The sequence below is a fragment of the Grammomys surdaster genome, unplaced genomic scaffold (genome assembly GCF_004785775.1).
Source record: "Grammomys surdaster isolate TR1022 unplaced genomic scaffold, NIH_TR_1.0 126278, whole genome shotgun sequence".
In the NCBI taxonomy this organism is placed as follows: domain Eukaryota; kingdom Metazoa; phylum Chordata; class Mammalia; order Rodentia; family Muridae; genus Grammomys; species Grammomys surdaster.
Window position 1 is genome coordinate 5,056,317 of NW_021621078.1, and position 13,793 is coordinate 5,070,109.

At 53.7% G+C, this 13,793-nt stretch overlaps 1 protein-coding gene across 7 annotated transcripts in view; it reads right to left on the reverse strand.

Annotated features, from left to right (window-relative positions):
- The window catches only part of Myo18a (myosin XVIIIA), a 100,566-nt gene that overhangs the window by 8,667 nt on the left and 78,106 nt on the right, over positions 1 to 13,793 (reverse strand). For 4 of the 7 annotated variants that reach the window (XM_028759291.1, XM_028759290.1, XM_028759292.1 and 1 more), the window contains 13 exons: positions 13,311 to 13,438; positions 12,922 to 13,076; positions 11,119 to 11,242; positions 10,832 to 11,032; positions 10,192 to 10,302; positions 9,662 to 9,766; positions 9,220 to 9,366; positions 8,703 to 8,816; positions 7,262 to 7,378; positions 6,708 to 6,791; positions 6,135 to 6,272; positions 3,890 to 4,075; positions 3,434 to 3,573 (listed from right to left, as the gene is read on the reverse strand). In XM_028759291.1, the coding sequence (XP_028615124.1) occupies positions 3,434 to 3,573; positions 3,890 to 4,075; positions 6,135 to 6,272; positions 6,708 to 6,791; positions 7,262 to 7,378; positions 8,703 to 8,816; positions 9,220 to 9,366; positions 9,662 to 9,766; positions 10,192 to 10,302; positions 10,832 to 11,032; positions 11,119 to 11,242; positions 12,922 to 13,076; positions 13,311 to 13,438 (1,750 nt within the window). Of the gene's footprint in view, positions 1 to 2,576; positions 2,622 to 3,433; positions 3,574 to 3,889; positions 4,076 to 6,134; positions 6,273 to 6,707; positions 6,792 to 7,261; positions 7,379 to 8,702; positions 8,817 to 9,219; positions 9,367 to 9,661; positions 9,767 to 10,191; positions 10,303 to 10,831; positions 11,033 to 11,118; positions 11,243 to 12,921; positions 13,077 to 13,310; positions 13,439 to 13,793 lie in introns of all 7 variants that reach the window. The other 3 variants (XM_028759286.1, XM_028759285.1, XM_028759289.1) reach the window with 1 other exon arrangement.

Genomic DNA, 13,793 nt, shown 5'->3' on the forward strand with positions numbered 1-13,793 from the left:
TCTCTGGCAACACAAACTTAAGATAACACAGCACCAGTCACATGCACCTTGTGGTATCCCTGGCTCTTAGAAATAGGAAGGAAGACAAGAAGAGAGGCCTTTCTGGGAGGCCCTGTGATGCCTTTAGAGTTCAGATAGCTGCAGGAAGCCCAGGGGCCCAGAAAGTTTTAAAGCAAGGTTCTAACTCTCCAGGTCTCCTCCCTTAGGCAGCCTCCAGCCCCTCTTCACTGTTACTGTTGGATAGGCTGACCTCAGGACCTGCAAGAAAGCCTCAAAGAGTCTAAATCAGAGGCTAGAGTCATGGTGACCCCCCTCTGGAGGCAGTGGGGGCATGGAGATAGTTTCTGAGATGGTGACCCCCTCAGGAAGCAGTGGGGGCATGGAGATGGTTTCTGAGTGCAAATACTTTGCAAATTCTGCAAAATGTCTGCTCCCTAAATTCCCCTGCTGCAGATAGGCTAAGATTTCTCCTTGATGTAAATTTCCTTTCATCTGTGTCAACAAGAGTGGTCCTGAATTATGTTCTTGATAAATAAATATTCACGCGCGCGCGCACACACACACACACACACACACACACACACACCCAGGCATGTACAAGCGTGTGTGCATACACATACACACACATCAGAGGAAACCACAGTTCTAGGGACCATTAGAGAGCCATGCACATGGGGAAGGGGAACAAAGAGACATATTTTATGAGCTTCCATCAAATACAGAATTATAACAGAGACAAGGCCTGCCGATGCCCCGGGTAAACAGGAGTTTAGCAGGCAGCCCCCAAACCACTAATGCAAGCTCTGTGCCCATTCGAGCCTGGCAGATTTACTGTGGTGCATGGGTCCCATGGAACGCCAATACTACCTGATTTATACACCCGTGCAAAAAAACTCCCTCTGTAGCTTCAGACCCTGTAATTTATCACCGCCGTTCATAACCATATTGATTGGCTTTAGAAAGGAGGTGCTGTATGCATCGCAAAATCTATGTCTACATGTTAAAAGTGTTTCTGTATAAATCTCCCTTAATACTGCACTGTTTACTGCTTTCATTAAGGTTATGGCAATAACAACTGTATCTCTAAGTAAATCGAAACATTATTTTTCTGCCCGCCTTAGCATGCTCGCTCGATAACTTGGAGCTGCTGAGGATGGAGCCTCTCTGCTATCAGTGGAACCTGCTCAGAATTGCACGTTCTCATGCACCTGCTTTAGTGCATGCGTGTGTGTGTGTGTGTGTGTGTGTGTGTGTGTGTGTGTGTGTATAGTCTGTGTGCCTGACTATGCTTTAGACTATGATCTTCAATGCACATTTTATCAGCCCTCAGAGTTCCTCCTGCCCAAGAATGTCAGGATGAACACACTAGGGACAGATTGAGGCCCAGAATATGAATTTCCTTCCTGACATTCAGAGTAGTCAGTGGTCTGGGAAGCTAGCATGCCTGCTCTCACCTTCCGTTTAGTTGTAAGAATCCAGACAACATTCAGGTTCTCTTCCTTAAATAATCAGCCCCGTAAACCAACTCCAGGGGCATGCAGGCTCAGGGGGCAGTTGAAATTTTAAATGGTCGGAATTAAACCTCACGTCAAATACAATTTATGTCCAGGCTCATGTGCTATTAGTTAACTGGGAGCCGAATCACGGGGGAACAAACAAACGGAGACAGAACGGCAGGGGATATTAATTGTGTGTGACAACCGGGCTCCAGCGGCCCTCTATCACTGTTACACACTATTACATTTATCATTAGCTCTCCCGGAGTCCTTTGCACGGCCGCCAGCCCATCCTGGCCAGGGGAGGAGGCCTGCCAGGCAGGAAATTCAGTGCCATGCCAAAAAACAACTTCCAAAAGCAACCCTGTCTAACTTGACAGAGGATCAGCAAATCCGCCTGAAGGCCTGCATACCCACACCACTTTCCAGCTCCCCCACCAGAAGAGGGCAGATGTCCTGGGTCTCCCAGCACCTGACAGACATACCAACAGAGATGTGTGCCCCCCATCACCACCACCACTGCCTGAGGTGCCCCCAGGGAGCAAAGTAAACACAACCCACTGTTTCCTCCCCTGCCAGGGCAGAGCTGCAGGAGATTAGCTGCCTGAATGCTTTCTCCAAAGGAGCAGCTTTGAGATGCCCCTCATCCTCAGTCCTCATCTGCCTAAGGAAGGTAACCGACCTTAAACACAAAACAGACTCATCCCTTTCAGGCAGCTTGGGATCCAAGAGCCCAAGGGTGTAGACAGATGTAGCCTGACCATTCGACCCCCAGAGAGACAGGCCAGGTCAGTGGCCACACTTGGTTCCCAGAGAGGAGAGGCTGGGACTTAGTCAGGCAATAAAGCCTCATCCTGGCTACCTGGGCTACGAAGGTCAGTCTGGCCTTCTAGAACACGCTTCACTGCCAGCCAGTCCTTCCACCCCAGCCTAAGGACAGTCAGCAGTGTTAGCATGGGAGAGCATGAGGAGGCTGTGTCTACATGCAGCATGCAGCAGGGGCCCCTGCAGGAAGCCCTGTGTTAGGGATGGTTAGACACCCATGGGGAGAGGCAAAGAGCGCATGGCTCTGGTCCTCACAGTTTATTCTTTCTTTTCTGATATTTTGTCACCATATCCTGCAAACTAGAAACAGAAAGAAAATGGTGGGCAAAGGGGGGCACAAGAAGCAGATGGGGCAATCAATGGACTTTCTGAGGAGTGTCCTCATCCATGGCTCCCCTTTCCCCAGTAAATGACATCTCTGGCTGGCTGAGATCAGGTACAAATGAGCAACAGAATCCTCAGGACCAGGACAGACTCACTGCCAGCACTCATTCCAAAGGAGCAAGGTTCCTGGGCTGTCCGGCCCCGCCCCTCCCCACCCTCCCCCGCCCCACGCCGTACTGCCCTGTCCTGCCCTGCCCTGTCCTGGACATTGGAAGGGACCTGACCCTGAGATAGGAAGTGGGGAGCCTCTGGGATCTACCTAAGTCCCAGCCTCTCCCCCACACTGCTGGTCCTCTGGATTTGTGGCTTTCTGTTCAGCCTAGGACTACAAATCTCTCTCGTTCTCCAAAACCATTCCCTGGGTGGGTTTTATTCGAGAAAATCTCTCTAGCACAAGTAACAAGGCACCACAGCCCTTAAATCTCTTCTCTCCCTAGAGTAGGGCAGGCGCCAACGGAAATGCAGCTAAACGGGGAGATAACTCAAGGGGAACAGGCAACACCAGAGCCTGGGCTTTGGGAGGCCTGGGAGGGAGGGCACAGGAGGAAAGGATGGTAGACACCCCCTTCACTCCTAACATCCTCAGCCTCTCCCGCCTGGGTCTACACTGGGAAGGTGATATGGAAGCTTGGTTGTGGGATGTCAGGGGTTGCACGTCACCTGGGACCTGATTCTGCTGCTCCAGAGGCCTACGCCCTGCCTGAGATGCCACAGATTCCGCCTCTTACCTGTTGATCAGGTCCTCATTCTCGTCACTCTCCATCTCATCCTCAATGGCGGCTTGCAAGTCCCCAATGCGTTTGAATGCCAGCTTTAGGTCAGCCTGCAGGCTTTGGTTAGCAGCTTCCAGGCTCTCCAGGTCCATCTCCTAGGAGGGGGGTCTAGTGTACAGGAGGGCCACAATGTCCCCTAGCATCTCTGAAGGAGTCTGCAGCAAGTCACTCCCTGGCATGAAGGAGCCACCCTGGTGCTCCTCTAAGCCTCCAAAGGGCTACTAGGCTGGCTGGTGGGGCCACCCTTGACTTTCTTGCCTGTCAGGACTGAATTGTCCTCCACCAAAACCCATGGTGAGGTAAGTGTATACTTAACAAGGCTTGGGGATTGAAATGACCCCACACAGCCCAGGGTGGGGTAGGCGTGTTCTTAGCAGGCCTTTTTGGGACCTATGAGGAGCAGGACATTACCAGTTCATGCTTCTTGCGGCTAGCCTCAGCTTCCTTCCTGGCAAGCTCACTCATCTCCTCCTTGGTGTCACGAAGCTGTCGCTGGAGCCTCTTGTTCTGCTCCTTCTCACGGTTCTCAGCTGCAGTGCGCTGGTCCCGTTCCTCAGTTAGCTTCTCCATGTTTTCTTTGAGCCGACTGGCCAGGCTCTGGGTGAGCAGGTTGAGAAGAAAGACCAGCATGTAGGTTGTCAGTCAGAGAGAAGCACTGTTGGCAGGGTCTGGACCAGGAAATCTGGCCATGCTCTTGCCCACACTCAGCTATGGCTAAGGGATGTTAGAGGTTCACGTACTTTAACCCACTCCCACCTCCGTCCCTTTGTCTTCCTGTGTGTGTAGCAGGTGCACATGAATGTAGACCATAAGTCAACCTGTACTATTCCTCAGGTAGCATCCATCTTGTCCTTAGAGATAGGGTCTCTCATTGAGACCCAGAGCTCACTAATTAGGCTATCTGTCTGTCTGTCTGCCTGCCCACCAAACCCTGGTGATCCTTCTGTCTTTACTCCCCAGTGCTGGGGTTATAAGGAAGCACTACTTCATCTTGTTTTTTACGTAAGTGCTGAGCAAAGGCAGGTCTTCTTCCATGCGGGGTTAGCACTCTGCCAACTGATCTGACTCCCTAGCACCCCCCCTCCCAGCTTTGCTGCCCATCAACGGGGAGAATGATACTCGCATCTCTGCAGGGGTCTTTGGAGGAGTGACTGTTACTGCAGAGATTCCAGCGGCTCTGAGCAGGGGCTGGCCTGTCATGTAAGTGTCCTCATGGTCATCTGGGCTTCTTCAGAGACTGAACTCAGAAGCTCCCAGAGAGAGCTACAGCCAGTGTTCAGAGGTAACTGGTTCTGCTGAGACTGTCTGACTAAAAGACCCAGCAGAGCTATCTCTCTCAGCCTCGTGAATCTGTCTCCTTCAGAAACATGACCGTATTCTCCTTGGCAGCAGTAAGTAGGATGCTAAGGAGGAAATGATTTGGAGCAGAGGTAGAGTGTGAGGAAGGACCCGGTCAGCGTCCAGTGTTGTTCCACTGACTACCTACCCCAGCCTGGCTCTGCAAAGTGACAGCCCAGGCTGCAGGGTCACTCGGGGGCATCTATATTTAGCTCTCAGGAGTCCAAACCACAATATTGCCTTTTTGAATAGAAGGGACTCTGAGAGATAAGTGAGGTGGCAGGTGCAGGAGGCAGAGCCTTCATCCACCACCAACGGCCTCTTCCGGCCCCCAGCAGCCACACAAATCCTATTCTGTATGTGATGTGGGGCCTGGAATGTGACCACCTGTCCTAGGGTCCTGGGGGCAGAAAAGAAGCTATAAAGCATCCTCTAGTTCTCTCTGGCCTCCCATGTCCAGGTGGGTAATGCCCTTGGCTGCCCACCTGTTTCCACCCCTCTCCTACCGCCTGCTCAGCTGACAGAGCGACTGCTGGGGGAGGGGCAACAGAGAGGCTCCCCATCCACCGCAATGAACATGTTCTCAGGCAGGCCGGATGGTGCTTGGACAGATGTCCATAAGCTCAGAAGAATTGCTTCAAGGCAAGGCTACAGGTGAACGCTCTCACACAGGGAGGGCTGGAGCATGCTGGTTACAGGAGACCAGAAGGGGAAGGGGTGTGTTGGGGTAGAGCATGAAGTGGCCACTGAGGGGACAGCGGAGGACTCAAGCATGATGAAAAAGGCCAACCAAAAGCGGGGTGTTAAGGAGAATGGGGGGAGGGGTGAGGAGGGAAATGAAATCATTGGAAGAAAGACCAAGGACAACAACAGAGGAAAAGAAAGAAGAGAAACAGAGCTGGAAAGGGAGGCAAGAAGTGAGGGGAAGGGGGGAAGACGAGCAAGCCCTGAGATGAGAGCAGACTTCAGCCCTCGGAGCAGCGGTGCCATCCGCTGCATATTTATGACCCTACCAGAGAGTGAGTGAGGGGGACAGGAGGGGGAGCTCATGGCAGAGGAAAATATGAAGACGAAAAGCTAAGCAGCTCTGGTCCCTTGGCAGAAAGCGGGCACGGATACAGAATGTAAAATAGGCAGGCTCTGCGGGGCCCAGAGAGCAGGCCAGGCAGGCGGGAAGGGAGCTCCCACCCTGTCAGCTGGCCCGGCAGCTTGGCAGAGGACTCAGGAGTGTCCCTGGCTTCCCTTCGGAGCATGCGTGGCTCCAGCCACTAGGGCAGCTCTGCTTGGCTTGCAGTGAGGCACATGAAGCTGAACTCACCTCCAGACGTTTCACTTGGGTTTTTTCGAACTCCAGGCGTGTCTCCAACTCCCTGATCTTCGCTTCCTGCCTGCTGACAAGGGACTTGTCCACCATGGACTGCTCCAGGAACTCCACCTGGCTCTGCAGAGCTTGTAGCTAGGGGTGGAGGGAGTGAGAAAGGACTGACTCCGGAGTAAGTCTGGAAGGGGGAGGGGCAGCAAAAAGTCTGGGACAGACAACATCACCATGGTGACTAGAAGACGAGGCAGGGAGAGATACTCAGTGGAGGGTCAAAAGAGCCCCGCTCCAGCAGAGCCATGCCCTGCCTGTCCCTGCATTTGGCACTGTTACTGCCCTTCAGAAAGAAAGAAGGATGTTGGGGACCAGAGAGAGGAGAGAAATGTGAAACAAGGCAGCTAAAGCCAACACATCTACCATGGTGATATGGCTGCAAGCCTAGCTCTTCCTGCTGGCTCACTCTGCTCTTCAGCTTACTGGTGGTAGAGAGAAACACCCTCTATACTGGGAGAGCAAGGCTTCATGCCCAGTGATTCCTGAACTCTCACTCCCAGGGGAACCCAGGGGACCCACCTTCTCCTGTAGCTCTTGCTTCTCCTTGTTGGACTCTTCGAGCTGAGCTTGGAGATCATTCATCTGTGCCATGTCCCGGGAGGCCTGGGAAAGGAAAAGATGAGTGGAGAAAGGGTCTCCCCGAAACAGAAATTCAGCCTCTTCCATCAAGGGCCAGGACACCTAGACTATGTCTCTCCAAAGAAATATTTAGAGCCAGGTGTGGAGGCAGAGGCAGAAGCAGGTGGATCTCTGAGTTCAAGGCCTGCCTGCGCTACATAGTCTACAAGGTCTACATAGAAGAAGAAGAAGAAGAAGAAGAAGAAGAAGAAGAAGAAGAGGAGGAGGAGGAGGAGGAGGAGGAGGAGGAGGAGGAGGAGGAAGAGGAGGAGGAGGAGGAAGAGGAGGAGGAAGAGGAAGAGGAGGAGGAAGAGGAGGAGGAAGAGGAGGAGGAAGGAGAGGAGGAGGAGGGAGAGGAGGAGGAGGGAGAGGAGGAGGAGGAAGTCCATCCAGGGATCTGTGAGATGGCTCAGGCCCCAAGGAAGGTCACTCTGATGTCATTCCTGGCAGGGTACCTGGGCCACGGCCGCCTTGTGCTTCTTCATCAGCTCATTCATATCCTCCTGATCCTCTTCCAGCCGGTTTTGAATCTCGTTTTTCTCACGCTGAAGGCGACTCAGTTGCTCCTCCAGCTGGTCAGGGCAAGGGTAGATCAGAGGGCATCAGGCCTGTATCTGCAGGCCCTGGGGTGGCATGTCCAAACCTGTCCCACCCATCCCACCTCTCCTCGGTAGGGAGCTAGTGGAGTGACTTGTTGGAGTGGGTTCCAGAGCCAGCAAAGCTACCTGATGGGTTCTGGGCAGTTAGATGAGGGACAGAGCTGTTTGTGTGGGACAGGCGGACCCTGGGGCTTCTAGGTGCTAATTGATAGCTGCTTCCTGGCAGTTCTTTCGAGACTAATGAGAAGGTAGAAATTCTGCCCATAACAAATGATCCATCATCCAGGTATTTCAGCCTGACCAGCATGTACGCTGCCCACATCAGCCCACAGGGGAGGACCTTTCAAGTTGGTGACACCCCCTGACTTGGATTTTGTTCTCCCCGGGGATGGTCCACTCTTGGGTCATCCAGCTCTCCCAGCCTGTGGAGGAGGGGAAGAGACAGGCACCAGCAGCTTCAGGAAATGAATGAATCTATTAGTCTGTAATTCCAAACCAAAATGACTGCGTTGGCTCCTTCTCTGCCCTATCCATCTTGTTACTGGGCTGTGGGGAGCTGGGGAAACCTCCGCCAAGAAATTTATTAACTCAGATTAAAATAAAATGGTAATTTTATAACAGCCTTTTTTAACAAAATTAAGGAATTCGTATGACTCACCTGAAAACTGCTGGGAGCACAAATGTCACAGATAAATCAGGCCTGTGAGATTGGCATCTCTCAGCAGCAGGATGAGTAGATAGCCAACAGCTAAATCAGCCTCCTCCCCTGCCCCGTTCCTGGCCTGAGGAGGTACGGGTGGCCACATCCCAGGAGTGAATACTCAGCTCGATGGATGGATGGGCCGTGGGAGAGGTGGGGAATTATAAGGGAGGCATTAAATAAAAGCTCTAATTAGCTGCTCTTGGGCTTGTCAGTGGGCTGGGCAGGGGAGGGGAGGGGAGGGAAGCCCAGCCTCCAGCCTCTTATCAGTGCTTCTGCTAATCTCCAGGCACCTGTTTACACCCCTCAGCCACATTAGCTGCCTTTATTTATGATTCCAGGGCCTGCGGCCAAGCTCCCAGAGGCAGGTGGTTAAACAGGGAGATGTGCACCCTGGCTGGCTCCCTCTTCTGCCAGCCCTCCCTCCTCTCAAGACTCTGCTCTGAGTTGGGAAAAAGCAGAGGACTGGGGTGGGAGAGGAGGGTGCTACCCTGCAGAAATCCCTGGCATGAAAGAGCCGGTGTCGGGTGAAGACAGTCATGGTTCAACTCTCCCTCGGCGCGCGCCCGGCCCTGTCCTGTATACTGTGCCCCTCACCGCTGTCTTGGCTTTGGCGATGTCATCAATCTGCAGGTGCAGGTCTTCCATCTCCACCTCCATTGCTTTCCGTGCCTTTACAGCTGCTGCACAGGTGAATTCCGACTCTTCCAGCTGGACACAAGCCACCCCCACCCAGGGGAGAAACATCAGCCATGCTCTGGGGCACAGGGGCTGTGCAGGGCACTGGCTCACAAGGGAGAAGGGGCTCAGACACTCTCCCTCCCTCCTCCCCTCCTTGCTCCTCCTCTTTCTCCTTGAATGTCAGTCTGAGAGCCACAGCTTGCTGTGATACATACACTGTTCTCTCCTCCAGCAGGCGTGAAGACCCATCCACACCACTCTAGGGCCTGATAGCCATGCTGTAGGGCATACACAGACCCTAGGGAACCTGACTGCTCTGAGTGGCTTGTCCAGCCATCTTAAGACTTAAGAGCCAGCAAGCAGTAGAGAAGGTAATTGAACAAAGAGTGTCCTGGCTACCCCTGGAACCAGTGGATTCAACTGAGTAAGATACCTGGTTCTTCAGCTGGGCAATCTCCCTCTTGCTGGGGGCATTGTTCTTTAAGTGGTCCAGCATGATCTGGGCATCTGCCAGCAGCGCTTTGGTGCGCTTCAGGTCTTTTCGTAGCCGTTTCTCGGATTCAAAGTCCCGCTGGTTCACCTGGGGGGACACCATCCAGGAAGGCACTGAGCCCCACCGTTAGACTTCCTTGAGTCCTCCCCAAGCTGACTGCTAACTTTATCCATCCTCACACTCTCCAAAATGAGCAACGATGCTCTCCTGGGTATATCAGGATTGTGTTGCTTAGCAAGAAAGGCCTGGGCGATGGATGATGCCCTCATCAACCCCATGATATGGTACCTGCTGCAGAGCACCGCCCCATCCTCAGTGTTCTGTCTTCAGGATCCCCAGTCTTGGGTCACTGGAACAGGTAGCTATAGGAGTCCCCATGTACCTGGTCACTGAGCGCGGAGAGCTTGCTCTCCAGCTCCCGTTTCTCCCGCAGCGCCTTCTGCTTGTCTTCGTACTCCTCCTCAAGCTGCACTTCCATTTGTTTCAACTGCAGAGCCATGGGGACAGGGGCTCATTGTCCTTTTGATGCTTGGCCAATAGTCCCTCCCCATGCATGCTGAGCGTCACGTCCCAGAACAGTGGGGCAGGGATGAGTGCGGGTGACCCAAAGAGGTGCAGTTGCTGGATGGGACAGCAGGCCACGAGCCACTGTAGACCCCACACAGAGTGGGGAGTGTGGGGGCCCATTCAGTGAGCCTGGCTGACACACAGGTGAGGAGCTGCTGTCCTGTAAGCGTTTCTACAGACTGAAAGGCATAGCCCAGGTCAGACCTGAGTCCTAAGAGAGGACTTACTGGGACGGAATAGCATTATATTATAGGGGGCTAAGGCAGAAAAACAAAGCCCCTCACTGTAAAGTGGTGAGAAAGATCAGGTCTGTAAAGCAGCCTAGAAGGAGCTGAGATGCCATACCTTCTTCTGACATGACTGCCGGGCCTCTTCCACCTCCTCATCCCTACTCTCCATCTCCTTGGAATGGGTCTGTCTCATCCTCTCCATCTCCATCTCCAGACGCAGCTTGGCCTGTGGGTTGTGAGTCAGGACAAGGTTCCTTTCCCAACAGGGCCCCGTCTGAGGTACACGGACTGCCTCCACCCCAGTTCTCTCTGTCTGCTCTACTCTGCCCCTGGCAGCCAACTTCTCCATGGAAGCTGTGGCGTGCCTCCTTACTAAATGCCTGGCCAAGGCTCAGAAGGAGGCTGGGAGGGGGAGACTTTCCCTCCCTGAGCAGGGCCCCCTGAACTGACTTGGCTGTTTAGTCACCTGCTCTGTGGGCTCCTGGCCCTCTGGCTGCATTTTCCTCTCTTTCCTTTCTCTCTAGATCCGACCTGGATCTGCTTTTGTGCAGAGCTCTGTGGCAGCTTAACTACCTTCACCCTGTGGCTGGCACAGACCAAGGAAGATCTCACACATTTTATGAGTAGGTGAATGAGTGATTGAGAGACTGACTAACTGAATGAATGAGTGTGGACCTTGCCCTTCCCCAGCCTGTGTGAATGGTGAGGGTGGCGATACTTCCTGCTGTGCTCCCTCCCTAGGCCAACCCCCGTACCTGCTCCAGCATCTGTATGCTCCCAGCCTGCTCATCCAGCTCCTCTTCCTGATCTTTGACCTTGGCTTCCAAGTCCCGGAGCTGCTTCCTGACCTTGGCCAGCGAAGCCTCGTCCTTAGACTCTTGAGAAGAAATGTCCTGAAGCTCGGCTTCCAAGGAAACAACCTTCTGGGTGAAGCCTGCAATGTCCAAGTCTTTTTCCTAGAGAGGAAGGGAAGGTGAGGTTGACACTGGGTCGTCCCCAGGTCTTGGAGGAGACGGAGAAGGAAGCAGGTCAGTCTTTGTACCTCCAGTTGCTGCTTCAAGCTGAAAGCCTCAGCCAGGAGCATGTCCTTCTCCCGCTGAAGCTTCTCCCTCTGCAGCTTCTCCCGCTGGCTCTCCTCGTGTGCCTGGGAAAGCTCACTGTCAAACCTGTGTGAAAGCATGGTGGCCTCACCAGAAGGACAAAGTCTAGGTCTCCAGTACCCAGCAATTGTCAGGAAGTGGTGCCATAACATATAGGGACAAGACACCAACAGGGCTGGGGGTAGGTGATGGGGGCAACTTCCGCAGTTATAACTTGGGGCCCTGCTGACATGGAATTGGAATCCAGGCCATATGGACTGACTACTTTGAGGCCCTGTTGAACACTCAGTGCTTCATCAAGTGGGTGTAAGAGGGTCCCACACACTGCTTCTGGGAAAGAGGCAGGACAAACCCTGCCTCAGAAGACAAATCTCTACATTCTCCAACAGATCAAAAACTAAGGTGCTGGGGTGAGACAGAGTGCCAACAGGGTGAGTGGAAATGATGTTCTGCACGTATAACTCACTCTGTGTACAATTCAGCAACATCAGGCACAGCTGCTGCCTTCAACCCCATTTCTGGCATCTGTCGCTGGTCAGTACCATCCACCCCAGCAGTACCAGAGTCACCACCAGGGTACCCCATGCTGGGCTGGACAACATTCCTGCTAGGCCAAGCTGGCAGTGTGCTGCTCTATGAGGCCCTTGGTCCAAAGCCACCCTTGACTCCTCTACTTCCTGTCACCTCCTGCCCAGTGACTCTAGATCTGCGGAGCAAACTGCTGAAACCCCTCTCACACCTTCCCTGCATAGCTAATCAGGTTCCTGTGGAAATTCCACAGCCCCCTCCCCACCCCACAGCAGAATGAAAGTAAGAAAGCTCCGGGTAGCTGAAACCTAATAAGCTGCCCAGCAGGGGCTGCCAAGGCATGGTAACTAGGCCAAGCTGGCACCATTATTGGGGTGCTCATGAAGGAGGGGTCTCCTGCTAAGAGCGCCAGTCTTTAGGTAAAGGGGTAGAGTGGGGTTAAAGAATGAGAGAAGTGGACCGTCTGGCTGTCCTGGAGGGGACAGAAAAGCCTTCTGAGCCCCCTTGTTCTCCTCAGAGTCACAGGAAGCAGTTTCGCAAGGAAGGTGACAGGGAATTGGGGACAGTAAGGTAAGTCTTTACAGTGAGGAGCAGGACTCTGCTCTGCCCCTCTCACTCCAGGGTCATGGGGTGAGGTTTACCCTTCACAAAGGTAATTGGTACCTTTACAGAAGCTGGCAGAGGGGAAGCAGGCGCTGTTCCCGCTCCCTAGGGCACCCCACTGTTCCCAGGGTGTGTGGGCTCCTCACGATGCTAATAAAAGCGTCCCATCCCATCCCCAGCCAGGGAAATTAATTTAGATTGGATTTTCTCCTCTGAGGGTCGCCCCCTCCTCTGTGCCATTACCATAATGAGATGGAAGTGGCACGGTGGTTTAATGACATTAGTCAGGAGAGTGCCTTATGTAGTGGAGGCAAGCAAGAGCGTCTCAGGCAGGGCGGGGTGGGGGCAGGGCCAGGGGCTGGGACCCAGTGGCTCTGGACTTGGTAAAGCCTGTCCTTTTTTGGTTTGGGACAGATGACAGGTACACTTCGAGTGGAACACACGTTAAGAGGGGCCTAAATGGCCTTCCAAGTAGACTCGGCCCAAGTCCTCCCGGGAGATCAGGAGAGAGCCTGTTTTGTGTCACAGCATGGATGACCATGCTGGTGAGGCTTCTGGCCAAGTTCAGGTCCTGTGGCTCGCAGGCACTGAGAGCTCGGGGCGGGACCACCCACCTCCTCTGCTTCTTCTCCAGCTCGTGGTTTCGGACCTGCTGGCCCTCCAGGTGCAGCTTGGTGTCCTGCAGCTCAGCTGTGAGCCTTTGGCACTTCTTCTTGAGCTGCTGCAGTGCCCGCTGACTCTCATCGCTATCTGCCTGCAGGTCCCCAAGCTAGAGGTGGAGGAAGTGTGTACACGGTCAGCCGCCGCCCAGATAGGCTGGGACATCTTCGGAACCCAAGACAGGATACCCACATGGTGGTTCCTAGTTGTCCCTTCAGGACTGGCTAACACACCACTTCCCTGTTCCTCTCAGGGTCTGCCTATCTCTGGCTTGTATGCCAATAGGCATGGCACTGAGCCCCAGCCCCCTGGGCACAGGCTTCGGTCCCCTGGCCAGCCTCACCCGCCTCTCCAGCTGCCTCCGGCTCTGCTGCTCCACCTCCATCTTATCTTCCAGCTCCTGCTGGAGCCGCTTCTTGGTGAAGTCCACCTCCCGAACAGCTCGTTCATACTTCAGCCTCCACTCTCCCCCTGCAGGGTGCAGGGCAGACAGTTCCTGAACTGTTGAGGGTCCCCAGGAAGGGGCAGGGGAGACACCCAGAAGGACGTAGGAGTGTTTCTGGAACAATGGCTAGAAGGAACCACTACGAGGGGAAACTCTAGAGAGGGCAACAAGGGCACCTAGGCGATCTTCTCCCTGGAGGCCTCCAGGACCATGGCCCTTGTCACTACCACAGTCGTTCAACCCGTTTATTTTCAGCACCTTGACATCGTGGGTTTGAGGTCTTTGTCTGGTTGACTTTTGAGACAAGATCTCATGTATCCCAGGCCACCCTTGAGTTTATTATCAAGGTTGATGACCTTGAACTCGGTTAGCTGGGATTAC